Source organism: Solea senegalensis, unplaced genomic scaffold, assembly GCF_019176455.1.
Source record: "Solea senegalensis isolate Sse05_10M unplaced genomic scaffold, IFAPA_SoseM_1 scf7180000014062, whole genome shotgun sequence".
NCBI classification, from domain to species: Eukaryota; Metazoa; Chordata; class Actinopteri; order Pleuronectiformes; family Soleidae; genus Solea; species Solea senegalensis.
The window spans coordinates 1-15,643 of NW_025320957.1; the positions used below are offsets into that span (position 1 = coordinate 1).

At 43.6% G+C, this 15,643-nt stretch overlaps 2 protein-coding genes across 2 annotated transcripts; both read right to left on the reverse strand.

The window, feature by feature from the left end:
* Positions 1 to 72: 72 nt before the first annotated feature.
* Positions 73 to 4,234, reverse strand: LOC122760803 (mucin-3A-like; the record flags this gene model as incomplete). The annotated part of the gene is made up of 2 exons (XM_044015970.1): positions 3,994 to 4,234; positions 73 to 2,979 (listed from the first exon to the last, which is right to left on the reverse strand). Coding segments are annotated over exons 1-2 (3,148 nt in total), but the record flags the coding sequence as incomplete, so codon positions are not given.
* Positions 4,235 to 11,006: 6,772 nt separating this feature from the next.
* Positions 11,007 to 12,784, reverse strand: LOC122760802 (flocculation protein FLO11-like). The gene is made up of 2 exons (XM_044015969.1): positions 11,468 to 12,784; positions 11,007 to 11,036 (listed from the first exon to the last, which is right to left on the reverse strand). The coding sequence occupies exons 1-2, from the start codon at positions 12,782 to 12,784 to the stop codon at positions 11,007 to 11,009; spliced, it is 1,347 nt and encodes a 448-aa protein (XP_043871904.1).
* Between the last annotated feature and the right edge of the window lie 2,859 nt (positions 12,785 to 15,643).

The window sequence follows — 15,643 nt, forward strand, 5'->3', positions numbered from 1 at the left end:
GAGTTAAGCAGAATTTCTTCTAGAATTACAAATTAACTTTTATGTTCGAGAAAGGCTATTTGAAAAACATACCTGCAATTTCAACAGCCTCACCGACAACAGTGGGTCCCAAATCGAGTCTTCCACCTGGCATTATGGTGACTTCCTCCCTTATTATCGGTGGTTTAACCTCAACAAATGATGGACGTGCAGTTGAGTCAATGTCCAGGTCTTCGTCATAAAAGGATGATGTGGAGGTGGCCTCAGATGGAACTAATGGTGACTGGCTTTGTGCCTGAGTCACTAACACTGTTGTGGACTCATGGGTTCTTGTGGGCATTTCAGTGTAAGGCGAGACATCTCCTTCAAGGTCTTGTTTCCCATTGGTGTTCCCAAAAGTAGTTGACTCCACCTTTGGAGCTGAGGTAGCATCAGCCTTGAATACAGTCTTGATTTTGTCAGGAGACAGAGACTCTGTACTGTCAATCTGTGGATTATTTGTCATCATCTCAGCTGTCACACTGTCAGGCTTGACAGAGATACTTTCAGTCCCAGTGACATGTGGTGATTTAGATGGGGCTGATGGAAGCTCAGCAGTGATGTTCTCAAACTCATTACTAGTGCTTTCTGCGGCCACACTTTCTTCTGAGCTGCTCTCAGAACTAGAGGAAGATGATGGACTAATGGGAGTTGATGACGAAGGCATGACAGCAATATCTCCAGCTAATATAGGTTGCTGAGTTGGCTCTTCTTCTGAACTACTTTCAGTACTGCTAACTGTGGCAAGGGGTGAATTTGAACCATTTGAAACCTGGCCCAGAGTCGGTTTAACTGTCCCATCTTCAAGTGAGGAGGATACAGCTTCAGCCACCAAAGACACAACAGGGAGAGTTGTAGTCTGGATTGTTTCCCGACTTTCAAAAATGGGGTGAGTTGTGGTCAGTGACACTGAGGAAAGATCGGTGTGGGGACGGTGAGTTAGTGTGATCTCTGACTTCACTTGTTCAAATGATTCCTGGGGGGTTGTTAGGCGTTGTACAGGGGAAACTGTTGTAGCAAATTGGACCGTAACATCAGGCTGTGATGGTGCTAATGTGGAAAGGACAGCTGGACTAGGCTCAAAGGAAATGTGGTCAACTGGGCTTGTGGCAACTGCTACTTTACTCTCTGAGCTTGTAGAAATCTGTGTAACAGCAGTGGGTAGATCCATACTAGTTTGGTCTGAACTTTGGGTGTCTTCATGTTCAGAGCTCATTGATCCTGACTCAAAAGAAGTTGGCATCACTGTTGACTTGGCACTGGTCTCAGCAGGGTGTTGTGTTGTATATGGTTCACTGAATAAGGTCTTAGCTGACTTCACATCTGTGGTTTGACCATATGTAGATGGGGCTAGCCGATCAGTTTGGGTGATGCTATCAATCTTAACTGTACCAGACTGTGATGAAATCGATGGAGTGACAGAGTCGGAATCAAAGATACTTGATGTCTCATCACTTGAACCATCCTCTGGAATAATACTTGCTTCTGGTGATACAGAGATTTCCTCATTCTCAGATGACGAAGTGTTTTTATCGGTGGAAACTAATATGGAGGCCACCAATGGAGTCTCAGGGCTGAACAGTGACGAGACAGTAGAGGACATAGTATGTTGTGTTTGCTTGGTAACTGCTGATTCCTGAGCTTGTTCACTTGAACTTTCTGATGGATATGCTGAGCTTGACTCAACAACTGCTGTTTCTTCTTCAGGTTCTGTGGACTTTTCAGCTCTAGGTTCTGTAGTTATAGATGTAGCATCAAAAGGCCCCCTAGAAACTTCTATTTCATCAGAAGTTATTACAGCAAGAGTTGAGGTTCCCTGGACTTCACTGTCTTCATTTGAGCTCCCCTGATTATCAGTTGAAACTTCTTTAGTTAAAGGTGCTTGGCTTGGTAATTGAGTTCTATCTTCCAGTGATGTGGCTGTTACACCAGACCGGAGTGTTGCGTCCATATCTATCGTGTCAGGTGCAACAGTGGGTTTCTCAGTGCTGAACAGTGAGGACGCTGTAGATGTCACTAGTTTTTCAGTTACTGCTGATTCACTCACAGTAACAGCTAAATTAGTCCATGATGTAGCCATCCCAGAGCCTTCCTTGGAGTGATCAGTACCAGTGTAATTATCATCAGATTCTCCACTGGATGTTTCAACTGTTCCAGGTTCAATTGACACAGGTGTAACAGGGACTGAAGCGGAAAAGGAGGAACTTAAGGTTTTATCTGTAATGTCAGTATTTGTGGTTGTATGAGTCTCGCTAGGGAAAACTGTATGTGGTGTAGTTAAATCATTTGCTTCCTCAAAGCCTGACTTTGTGGACAGAGTGGTAACTGAAATAGAATGTAGTGATGATGTGACCATCTCTTCACTTGATGTCTCAGTAGTAGAAACGGGTTCCACAGCTGATGTATTCGAAGTGGGCTGTGAATATTCAGAGGATGTTGAAACAAATGATATAGGTGAAGTGGTGAAAAAGGTGGCACTATCACTTCCTGAACCCTCTGGTTCTACTGTTCTCTCCAGTGTTTGTGTCATTGTAATTGCTGTGACGCCTCCAGCTTCTTCTGTCTGAATGGTTGGGTGATCTTGAGAGGGTACAATGGAGATAGTATCTGCATCAATGATAATTTCGTCTTTGGTGATGAGCCTAGGAATGGTGATGATGCCTTCACTCATACCATCTGTAACTGCAGAGAACAGCTCCTCTTCATCTGTGGCATCCTCTGTGAATATGACGGCTGTGCTGGTCGATGGTTTAGACATATGCAAGACCATGGTAGGGGTTTGTTCAGTTAGGTCAGTCTTGGGTTTGCTGCTACTGGGAGTGATTATCACGACCTGTTGGTCTGTAATGCTCTGATATATAATGGAGGGAATTGGAGTGGACATTGGTGTGAGTTCATCTGGCTTTTCACTGCGAGAGCTAAGCGTGGTGAAGTCAGATGTAGAGTGATCACTAGCTGAGTCTTCAGTTGTATGAGAGGACAAAGATGTTAAGGTCTGCGTTATATGTTCACCTACAGTACCTTCAACCTTCCCAGGACTTAATGCAGGTGGCTGAGTTGTTTCAGACATGATGAAGGTACCAGAAGTGATTTCAGACACCTGTGAGGAAACCTGTTCATGAAAGTCTGGTGTGACTGAAATAAGGGTTTCAGTTTCACCTGTTGCTTCACCAAATGTAACACTCTTAATCACTGATGGGTTTGAAGTAAATATCACAGTGGTTTGGTCACCAGAAGCCTCCTCGTCTGTCAAAGTAGTTGATTTATCAGTTGTAAGTAATGTGCCTGTTGGCTGGGCAGGTATGACAGTTAATGTTGTGAAATTTGGCTTCACTGTGACAGACGTTATTGCTGTTAAAGGTGTCTCGACGCTGAACGATGGAGATGCTGTACTCCTTTCAGTATCTGGAATCCCTGTGTTGTCAACAGCTGATGGTAACACTGAAGATGTCTCAGAGAATATATCAGCTGAACTGCTTAGAGCTGTTGATGTGTGGATTTCTAGAAACATTGCTGTAGTCTTTTCTGTGCTATATAGAGAAGAAGCTGGAGTACCAGTGAGTGCTTGTGCATTGGCATTGTCAACTGATGCATTTTTCATTTGCTCCTCTGGGGCAGCAACATCACTGACAGGCACTGCGGTTTGCATGGTAGTTTCTACAGTAATGGACATCAGAGGTGGACTTGTTACTGGTACAAATGTAGTAGAAACATCAAATAAGCCATCACTTGAAGTCTTATCCTCCATAAAAGTCTCCTTACTGATGTAAATGTCAGTGCCTGTCATGTGTGGATTTTGGGTTGATGACAATCCTTCAATAGTACCTGTGCTTGAGTAATTTGAGGATGCAGTACTTAAGATATCAGATGGACTCTCGGGCTCATCTTTTTCAGTCTCATCTGTTACAAATCTAAATCCACCCTGGGGTTGTGCGGTACTTTCAGCTGGTAACTCTTCACCGGAACCATCTGTACTTGACTCCAAATCTTCTGCACCAGAGCCAGAGGCCTCCATGTCAATGAAAGTAGGTGTATCCACTAAGGTGACACTGGGGATTGCCAAGGGTTGTGAGGTTCCAAATGTAGAGGGAATACTTGTGACAGTAGCAGTGCACTTTGTACTTTGTGTGGAAACAGGGAAAGTGGCAACACCAGACAATCCTGTAGTCTTCTCCATGCTGAGTGATGAAGCAGCCGGAGCTGCAGTTGCAGTCATTGTTATCTGGCTCCTCAATGACTCATCAAAGACTGTAGAATCCAGTGGTTCTCCTGAAGGTGATGATATTGTTGTCTGATCTGTTGCAAGATGTTCTATTGATCCAGGTGATGGTGCTGTTGGGGTCAGAGTGCTAAATGAAGATGATGGATCAGGGACAAAAGAGGATGAAGTGAACATTTCTGGTGTTTGGTCACCAGATCCTTCTCCCTGTGTTGCAGTGGTGGAGGAAAAATCATCAGTCTGATATGAAGGCTTTGTAGTCTGATCAGTGACAGCACTGCCTTGGTCCCTAACTGGCAGTGCTGTTGGCTTCTCTGTGCTGAACAGCGATGAAACAGAAGGAGATGCAGTGTCTTTGACTGATGCATTAGTTGTCTGTTCACTTGAACTTTCTCCATCAGTTGTTGGGGAGGCAGAACTCTTTTCAGGCGTCACTGAATCACCCTCTGTCTGACTCATGGTAACGGTCGCTTGTGTTTTAGATGATAATGATGTTGGTTTGTCAGTACTGTAAAGTGATGAAGCAATTGTAACAGTGTCTGATGAAGAAGCACCTGTTTTGGATTCCTGTGATGCAGTAACTGATGTAGACCCTGAACTCAGGTTTGAAGGGGAAACAGTTGTAGTGAAGACTGAGTCTTCAGTAAAGTCAGTTGTGCCATCTCCAGAACTATCTGTATCAGTTGTGATGAGGAAAGATGCTGTTTCAGATTTAATTGTTGATGCTATGATGGGCGGACTAGACTCAACCATTGTAACTTCACTGACAATATCGTCGTCATCATCAATACCCTGAATGGTTGATGATATGAAAGAAGGCAAACTTAGTGTCACTGTTCTTGAGCTTATTACCTCATCAGGGACTGTAGAAACTGGCGGTTCTGCTGAAAGTGAAGGTAATTTTGTCTGATCTGTTCCAAGACTTTCTTTTGTTTGAGGAGATTGTACTGTTGGGGACCCAGTGCTGAATAAAGACGATGTATCAGGGACAAAGGAGGATGAAGTGAACATGTCTGGAGTTTGGTCACCTGATCCTTCTCCCTGTGTTGCAGTGGTAAAAGAAAAACCATCATCCTGATCCGAGGGCTTTGCAGTCTGATCAGTGACAGCACTGTCTTGGTCCCTAACTGGCAGTCCTGTTGGCGTCTCTGTGCTGAACAGCGATGAAACAGAAGGAGATACAGTGTCTTTGATTGATGCATCCGTTGTTGGGGAGGCAGAACTCTTTACAGGTGTCACTGAATCTTCCTCTGTCTGACTCATGGTAACAGTCTCTTGTGTTTTAGATGACAATGAAGTTGGTTCGTCTGTACTGTAAAGTGATGAAGCAATTGTAACAGTGGCTGAGGAAGAATCACTTGGTTTGGATTCATCTAATAAAGTAACAGATGGAGATTCTGGACTCAACTTTGAAGGGGAAACAGTTGTAGTGAAGACTGAGTCTTCAGTAAAGTCAGTTGTGCCATCTCCAGAACTATCTGTATCAGTTGTGATGAGGAAGGTTGATGTTTCAGATTTAATTGTTGATGCAATGATGGATGGACTAGACTCAACCATTGTAACGTCACTAACAATATCGTCATCATCAATACCCTTAATGGTTGATGATATGAAAGAAGGTGGACTTTGAGTCAAAGTTATTGAGCTTCTTAGCACCTCATTAGAGACTGCAGACATTGGTGGTTCTCCTGAGGGGGGTGATATTGCTGTCTGATCTGTTTCAAGACTTTCTTTTGCTTGAGGTGTTTGTGCTGGTGGGGACACAGTGCTGTATAAGGATGAAGTGAACATGTCTGGTGTTTGGACACCTGATTCCTCTTCATGTACTGAAGTGGGGGAAGAAGTATCAACATTCTGATATGAGGGCTTTGTAGTCTGATCTGTGACAGCACTGTCTTGGTCCCTAACTGGCAGTGCTGTTGGCGTCTCTGTGCTAAACAGCGATGAAACAGAAGGAGATGCAGCATCTTTGATTGATGCATCAGTTGTTGGGGAGGCAGAACCCTTTTCAGGAGTCACTGAATCTTCCTCTGTCCGACTCATGGTAACAGTCTCTTGTGTTTTAGATGACAATGAAGTTGGATTGTCAGTACTGTAAAGTGATGAAGCAATTGTAACAGTGGCCGAGGAAGAAGCACCTGTTTTGGATTCCTGTGATGCAGTAACTGATGATGACTCTGAACTCAACTTTGAAGGGAAAACAGTTGTAGTGAAGACTGAGTCTTCAGTAAAGTCAGTTGTGCCATCTCCAGAACTATCTGTATCAGTTGTGATGACGAAGGATGCACTTTCAGATTTAATTGTTGATGCTATGATGGACGGACTGGACTCAACCATTGTAACTTCACTGACAATATCGTCATCATCAATACCCTGAATGGTTGATGATATGAAAGAAGGCAAACTTGGTGCCACTGTTCTTGAGCTTAGTACCTCATCAGGGACTGTAGAAACTGGCGGTTCTGCTGAAAGTGATGGTAATTTTGTCTGATCTGTTCCAAGACTTTCTTTTGTTTTAGGAGATTGTGCTGTTGGGGACACAGTGCTGAATAAAGACAATGTATCAGGGACAAAGGAGGATGAAGTGAACATGTCTGGAGTTTGGTCACCTGATCCTTCTCCCTGTGTTGCAGTGGTGGAAGAAAAACCATCATCCTGATCCGAGGGCTTTGCAGTCTGATCAGTGACAGCACTGTCTTGGTCCCTAACTGGCAGTGCTGTTGGCGTCTCTGTGCTAAACAGCGATGAAACAGAAGGAGATGCAGCATCTTTGATTGATGCATCAGTTGTTGGGGAGGAAGATTTCTTTTCAAGCGCCACTGACTCTTCCTCTGTCTGACTCATGGTAACAGTCTCTTGTGTTTTAGATGACAATGAAGTTGGTTCGTCTGTACTGTAAAGTGATGAAGCAATTGTAACAGTGGCTGAGGAAGAATCACTTGGTTTGGATTCATCTAATAAAGTAACAGATGGAGACTCTGGACTCAACTTTGAAGGGAAAACAGTTGTAGTGAACACTGAGTCTTCAGTAAAGTCAGTTGTGCCATCTCCAGAACTATCTGTATCAGTTGTGATGAGGAAGGATGCTGTTTCAGATTTAATTGTTGACGCTATGATGGATGGACTAGACTCAACCATTGTAACGTCACTAACAATATCGTCATCATCAATACCCTGAATGGTTGATGATATGAAAGAAGGTGGACTTTGAGTCAACGTTATTGAGCTTCTTAGCACCTCATCAGAGACTGCAGACATTGGTGGTTCTCCTGAGGGGGGTGATATTGTTGTCTGATCTGTTGCAATACTTTCTTTTGCTTCAGGTGTTTGTGCTGTTGGGGACACAGTGCTGTATAAGGATGAAGATGTATCAAGGACAAAAGAGGATGAAGTGAACATGTCTGGGGTTTGGACACCTGATCCCTCTTCATGTACTGAAGTGGGGGAAGAAGTATCAACAGTCTGATATGAGGGCTTTGCAGTCTGATCTGTGACAGCACTGCCCTGTTCCCTAACTGGCAGTGCTGTTGGCTTCTCTGTGCTGAACAGCGATGAAACAGAAGGGGATGCAGTGTCTTTGATTGATGCATCAGTTGTCTGTTCACTTGAGCTTTCTCCATCAGTTGTTGGGGAGGCAAAACTCTTTTCAGGTGTCACTGAATCTTTGTCTGTCTGACTCATGGTAACAGTCTCTTGTGTTTTAGATGACAATGAAGTTGGTTTGTCAGTACTGTAAAGTGATGAAGCAATTGTAACAGTGGCTGATGAAGAAGCACCTGTTTTGGATTCCTGTGATGCAGTAACTGATGTAGACCCTGAACTCAGGTTTGAAGGGGAAACAGTTGTAGTGAAGACTGAGTCTTCAGTAAAGTCAGTTGTGCCATCTCCAGAACTATCTGTATCAGTTGTGATGAGGAAGGATGATGTTTCAGATTTAATTGTTGATGCTATGATGGATGGACTAGACTCAACCATTGTAACGTCACTAACAATATCGTCATCATCAATACCCTGAATGGTTGATGATATGAAAGAAGGTGGACTTTGAGTCAAAGTTATTGAGCTTCTTAGCACCTCATTAGAGACTGCAGACATTGGTGGTTCTCCTGAGGGGGGTGATATTGCTGTCTGATCTGTTCCAAGACTTTCTTTTGCTTGAGGTGTTTGTGCTGGTGGGGACACAGTGCTGTATAAGGATGAAGATGTATCAGGGACAAAAGAGGATGAAGTGAACATGTCTGGTGTTTGGACACCTGATCCCTCTTCATGTACTGAAGTGGGGGAAGAAGTATCAGTAGTCTGGTATGAGGGCTTTGCAGTCTGATCTGTGGCAGCACTGTCTTGGTTGCTAACGGGCCGTGCTGTTGGCTTCTCTGTGCTGAACAGCGATGAAACAGAAGGAGATGCAGTGTCTTTGATTGATGCATCAGTTGTTGGGGAGGCAAAACTCTTTTCAGGTGTCACTGAATCTTTGTCTGTCTGACTCATGGTAACAGTCTCTTGTGTTTTAGATGACAATGAAGTTGGTTTGTCAGTACTGTAAAGTGATGAAGCAATTGTAACAGTGGCTGATGAAGAAGCACCTGTTTTGGATTCCTGTGATGCAGTAACTGATGTAGACCCTGAACTCAGGTTTGAAGGGGAAACAGTTGTAGTGAAGACTGAGTCTTCAGTAAAGTCAGTTGTGCCATCTCCAGAACTGTCTGTATCAGTTGTGATGAGGAAGGATGCTCTTTCAGATTTAATGGTTGATGATATGAAGGGCGGACTGGACTCAACCCTTGTAACTTCACTGACAATATCATCATCCTCATCATCATCATCAATACCCCGAATGGTTGATGATATGAAAGAAGGCAAACTTGGAATCACTGTTCTTGAGCTTAGTACCTCATCAGAGACTGTAGAAACTGGTGGTTCTGCTGAAAGCGATGGTAATTTTGTCTGATCTGTTCCAAGACTTTCTTTTGTTTGAGGAGATTGTGCTGTTGGGGACACAGTGCTGAATAAAGATGATGTATCAGGGACAAAGGAGGATGAAGTGAACATGTCTGGAGTTTGGTCACCTGATCCTTCTCCCTGTGTTGCAGTGGTGGAAGAAAAACCATCATCCTGATCCGAGGGCTTTGCAGTCTGATCAGTGACAGCACTGTCTTGGTCCCTAACTGGCAGTCCTGTTGGCGTCTCTGTGCTGAACAGCGATGAAACAGAAGGAGATGCAGTGTCTTTGATTGATGCATCAGTTGTTGGGGAGGCAGAACTCTTTTCAGGATTCACTGAATCTTCCTCTGTCTGACTCATGGTAACAGTCTCTTGTGTTTTAGATGACAATGAAGTTGGTTCGTCTGTACTGTAAAGTGATGAAGCAATTGTAACAGTGGCCGAGGAAGAAGCATCTGTTTTGGATTCCTGTGATGCAGTAACTGATGTAGACCCTGAACTCAGGTTTGAAGGGGAAACAGTTGTAGTGAAGACTGAGTCTTCAGTAAAGTCAGTTGTGCCATCTCCAGAACTGTCTGTATCAGTTGTGATGAGGAAGGATGCTCTTTCAGATTTAATGGTTGATGCTATGATGGGCGGACTGGACTCAACCATTGTAACTTCACTGACAATATCATCATCATCAATACCCTGAATGGTTGATGATATGAAAGAAGGCAAACTTGGTGCCACTGTTCTTGAGCTTAGTACCTCATCAGGGACTGTAGAAACTGGTGGTTCTGCTGAAAGTGATGGTAATTTTGTCTGATCTGTTCCAAGACTTTCTTTTGTTTGAGGAGATTGTGCTGTTGGGGACACAGTGCTGAATAAAGACGATGTATCAGGGACAAAGGAGGATGAAGTGAACATGTCTGGAGTTTGGTCACCTGATCCTTCTCCCTGTGTTGCAGTGGTAAAAGAAAAACCATCATCCTGATCCGAGGGCTTTGCAGTCTGATCAGTGACAGCACTGTCTTGGTCCCTAACTGGCAGTCCTGTTGGCGTCTCTGTGCTGAACAGCGATGAAACAGAAGGAGATGCAGTGTCTTTGATTGATGCATCCGTTGTTGGGGAGGCAGAACTCTTTACAGGTGTCACTGAATCTTCCTCTGTCTGACTCATGGTAACAGTCTCTTGTGTTTTAGATGACAATGAAGTTGGTTCGTCTGTACTGTAAAGTGATGAAGCAATTGTAACAGTGGCTGAGGAAGAATCACTTGGTTTGGATTCATCTAATAAAGTAACAGATGGAGACTCTGAACTCAACTTTGAAGGGAAAACAGTTGTAGTGAAGACTGAGTCTTCAGTAAAGTCAGTTGTGCCATCTCCAGAACTATCTGTATCAGTTGTGATGAGGAAGGATGATGTTTCAGATTTAATTGTTGATGCTACGATGGATGGACTAGACTCAACCATTGTAACGTCACTAACAATATTGTCATCATCAATACCCTGAATGGTTGATGATATGAAAGAAGGTGGACTTTGAGTCAACGTTATTGAGCTTCTTAGCACCTCATCAGAGACTGCAGACATTGGTGGTTCTCCTGAGGGGGGTGATATTGTTGTCTGATCTGTTGCAATACTTTCTTTTGCTTCAGGTGTTTGTGCTGTTGGGGACACAGTGCTGTATAAGGATGAAGATGTATCAAGGACAAAAGAGGATGAAGTGAACATGTCTGGTGTTTGGACACCTGATCCCTCTTCATGTACTGAAGTGGGGGAAGAAGTATCAACAGTCTGATATGAGGGCTTTGCAGTCTGATCTGTGACAGCACTGCCCTGTTCCCTAACTGGCAGTGCTGTTGGCTTCTCTGTGCTGAACAGCGATGAAACAGAAGGGGATGCAGTGTCTTTGATTGATGCATCAGTTGTCTGTTCACTTGAGCTTTCTCCATCAGTTGTTGGGGAGGCAAAACTCTTTTCAGGTGTCACTGAATCTTTGTCTGTCTGACTCATGGTAACAGTCTCTTGTGTTTTAGATGACAATGAAGTTGGTTTGTCAGTACTGTAAAGTGATGAAGCAATTGTAACAGTGGCTGATAAAGAAGCACCTGTTTTGGATTCCTGTGATGCAGTAACTGATGGTGACTCTGAACTCAACTTTGAAGGGAAAACAGTTGTAGTGAAGACTGAATCTTCAGTTAAGTCAGTTGTGCCATCTCCAGAACTATCTGTATCAGTTGTGATGAGGAAGGACGCCGTTCCAGATTTTATGGTTGATGCTAGGATTGATGGACTGGACTCAACCATTGTAACTTCACTGACAATATCGTCATCATCATCAATACCCTGAATGGTTGATGATATGAAAGAAGGTAAACTTGGAGTCACTGTTCTTGAGCTTAGTAACTCATCAGGGACTGTAGAAACTGGCGGTTCTGCTGAAAGTGATGGTAATTTTGTCTGATCTGTTCCAAGACTTTCTTCTGTTTGAGGAGATTGTGCTGTCGGGGCCACGGTGCTGAATAAAGACGATGTATCAGGGACAAAGGAGGATGAAGTGAACATGTCTGGAGTTTGGTCACCTGATCCTTCTCCCTGTGTTGCAGTGGTGGAAGAAAAACCATCATCCTGATCCGAGGGCTTTGCAGTCTGATCAGTGACAGCACTGTCTTGGTCCCTAACTGGCAGTCCTGTTGGCGTCTCTGTGCTGAACAGCGATGAAACAGAAGGAGATGCAGTGTCTTTGATTGATGCATCAGTTGTTGGGGAGGCAGAACTCTTTTCAGGTGTCACTGAATCTTCCTCTGTCTGACTCATGGTAACAGTCTCTTGTGTTTTAGATGACAATGAAGTTGGTTCGTCTGTACTGTAAAGTGATGAAGCAATTGTAACAGTGGCTGAGGAAGAATCACTTGGTTTGGATTCATCTAATAAAGTAACAGATGGAGACTCTGGACTCAACTTTGAAGGGAAAACAGTTGTAGTGAAGACTGAGTCTTTAGTAAAGTCAGTTGTGCCATCTCCAGAACCATCTGTATCAGTTGTGATGAGGAAGGATGATGTTTCAGATTTAATTGTTGATGCTATGATGGATGGACTAGACTCAACCATTGTAACTTCACTAACAATATCGTCATCATCAATACCCTGAATGGTTGATGATATGAAAGGTGGACTTTGAGTCAAAGTTATTGAGCTTCTTAGCACCTCATTAGAGACTGCAGACATTGGTGGTTCTCCTGAGGGGGGTGATATTGCTGTCTGATCTGTTCCAAGACTTTCTTTTGCTTGAGGTGTTTGTGCTGGTGGGGACACAGTGCTGTATAAGGATGAAGATGTATCAGGGACAAAATAGGATGAAGTGAACATGTCTGGTGTTTGGACACCTGATCCCTCTTCATGTACTGAAGTGGGGGAAGAAGTATCAGTAGTCTGGTATGAGGGCTTTGCAGTCTGATCTGTGGCAGCACTGTCTTGGTTGCTAACGGGCCGTGCTGTTGGCTTCTCTGTGCTGAACAGCGATGAAACAGAAGGAGATGCAGTGTCTTTGATTGATGCATCAGTTGTTGGGGAGGCAAAACTCTTTTCAGGTGTCACTGAATCTTTGTCTGTCTGACTCATGGTAACAGTCTCTTGTGTTTTAGATGACAATAATGTTGGATTGTCTGTACTGTAAAGTGATGAAGCAATTGTAACAGTGGCCGAGGAAGAAGCATCTGTTTTGGATTCCTGTGATGCAGTAACTGATGGTGACTCTGAACTCAACTTTGAAGGGAAAACAGTTGTAGTGAAGACTGAGTCTTCAGTAAAGTCAGTTGTGCCATCTCCAGAACTGTCTGTATCAGTTGTGATGAGGAAGGATGCTCTTTCAGATTTAATGGTTGATGATATGAAGGGCGGACTGGACTCAACCCTTGTAACTTCACTGACAATATCATCATCCTCATCATCATCATCAATACCCCGAATGGTTGATGATATGAAAGAAGGCAAACTTGGTGCCACTGTTCTTGAGCTTAGTACCTCATCAGGGACTGTAGAAACTGGTGGTTCTGCTGAAAGCGATGGTAACTTTGTCTGATCTGTTCCAAGACTTTCTTTTGCTTGAGGAGATTGTGCTGTTGGGGACACAGTGCTGAATAAAGAAGATGTATCAGGGACAAAGGAGGATGAAGTGAACATGTCTGGAGTTTGGTCACCTGATCCTTCTCCCTGTGTTGCAGTGGTGGAAGAAAAACCATCATCATGATACGAGGGCTTTGCAGTATGATCAGTGACAGCACTGTCTTGGTCCCTAACTGGCAGTCCTGTTGGCGTCTCTGTGCTGAACAGCGATGAAACAGAAGGAGATGCAGTGTCTTTGATTGATGCATCAGTTGTTGGGGAGGCAGAACTCTTTTCAGGATTCACTGAATCTTCCTCTGTCTGACTCATGGTAACAGTCTCTTGTGTTTTAGATGACAATGAAGTTGGATTGTCAGTACTGTAAAGTGATGAAGCAATTGTAACAGTGGCTGAGGAAGAATCACTTGGTTTGGATTCATCTAATAAAGTAACAGATGGAGACTCTGGACTCAACTTTGAAGGGAAAACAGTTGTAGTGAAGACTGAGTCTTTAGTAAAGTCAGTTGTGCCATCTCCAGAACCATCTGTATCAGTTGTGATGAGGAAGGATGATGTTTCAGATTTAATTGTTGATGCTATGATGGATGGACTAGACTCAACCATTGTAACTCACTAACAATATCGTCATCATCAATACCCTGAATGGTTGATGATATGAAAGAAGGTGGACTTTGAGTCAACGTTATTGAGCTTCTTAGCACCTCATCAGAGACTGCAGACATTGGTGGTTTTCCTGAGGGGGGTGATATTGTTGTCTGATCTGTTGCAATACTTTCTTTTGCTTGAGGTGTTTGTGCTGTTGGGGACACAGTGCTGTATAAGGATGAAGATGTATCAAGGACAAAAGAGGATGAAGTGAACATGTCTGGTGTTTGGACACCTGATCCCTCTTCATGTACTGAAGTGGGGGAAGAAGTATCAACAGTCTGATATGAGGGCTTTGCAGTCTGATCTGTGACAGCACTGCCCTGTTCCCTAACTGGCAGTGCTGTTGGCTTCTCTGTGCTGAACAGCGATGAAACAGAAGGGGATGCAGTGTCTTTGATTGATGCATCAGTTGTCTGTTCACTTGAGCTTTCTCCATCAGTTGTTGGGGAGGCAAAACTCTTTTCAGGTGTCACTGAATCTTTGTCTGTCTGACTCATGGTAACAGTCTCTTGTGTTTTAGATGACAATGAAGTTGGTTTGTCAGTACTGTAAAGTGATGAAGCAATTGTAACAGTGGCTGATAAAGAAGCACCTGTTTTGGATTCCTGTGATGCAGTAACTGATGGTGACTCTGAACTCAACTTTGAAGGGAAAACAGTTGTAGTGAAGACTGAGTCTTCAGTTAAGTCAGTTGTGCCATCTCCAGAACTATCTGTATCAGTTGTGATGAGGAAGGACGCCGTTCCAGATTTTATGGTTGATGCTAGGATGGATGGACTGGACTCAACCATTGTAACTTCACTGACAATATCGTCATCATCATCAATACCCTGAATGGTTGATGATATGAAAGAAGGTAAACTTGGAGTCACTGTTCTTGAGCTTAGTAACTCATCAGGGACTGTAGAAACTGGTGGTTCTGCTGAAAGTGATGGTAATTTTGTCTGATCTGTTCCAAGACTTTCTTCTGTTTGAGGAGATTGTGCTGTTGGGGCCACGGTGCTGAATAAAGACAATGTATCAGGGACAAAGGAGGATGAAGTGAACATGTCTGGAGTTTGGTCACCTGATCCTTCTCCCTGTGTTGCAGTGGTGGAAGAAAAACCATCATCCTGATCCGAGGGCTTTGCAGTCTGATCAGTGACAGCACTGTCTTGGTCCCTAACTGGCAGTCCTGTTGGCGTCTCTGTGCTGAACAGCGATGAAACAGAAGGAGATGCAGTGTCTTTGATTAATGCATCAGTTGTTGGGGAGGCAGAACTCTTTTCAGGTGTCACTGAATCTTCCTCTGTCTGACTCATGGTAACAGTCTCTTGTGTTTTAGATGACAATGAAGTTGGTTCGTCTGTACTGTAAAGTGATGAAGCAATTGTAACAGTGGCTGAGGAAGAATCACTTGGTTTGGATTCATCTAATAAAGTAACAGATGGAGACTCTGGACTCAACTTTGAAGGGAAAACAGTTGTAGTGAAGACTGAGTCTTTAGTAAAGTCAGTTGTGCCATCTCCAGAACCATCTGTATCAGTTGTGATGAGGAAGGATGATGTTTCAGATTTAATTGTTGATGCTATGATGGATGGACTAGACTCAACCATTGTAACTTCACTAACAATATCGTCATCATCAATACCCTGAATGGTTGATGATATGAAAGGTGGACTTTGAGTCAAAGTTATTGAGCTTCTTAGCACCTCATTAGAGACTGCA

Bases quoted from the DNA above. Each gene is read 5' to 3' on its own strand.
- LOC122760802 (XM_044015969.1), bottom strand. From the start codon at position 12,784: ATGAGTCAGACAGACAAAGATTCAGTGACACCTGAAAAGAGTTTTGCC. The intron at 11,037-11,467 runs GTTGAGTCCAGT...ATCGCTGTTCAG, and splicing joins TTGTCAGTGAAGTTACAATG to CACAGAGAAGCCAACAGCAC.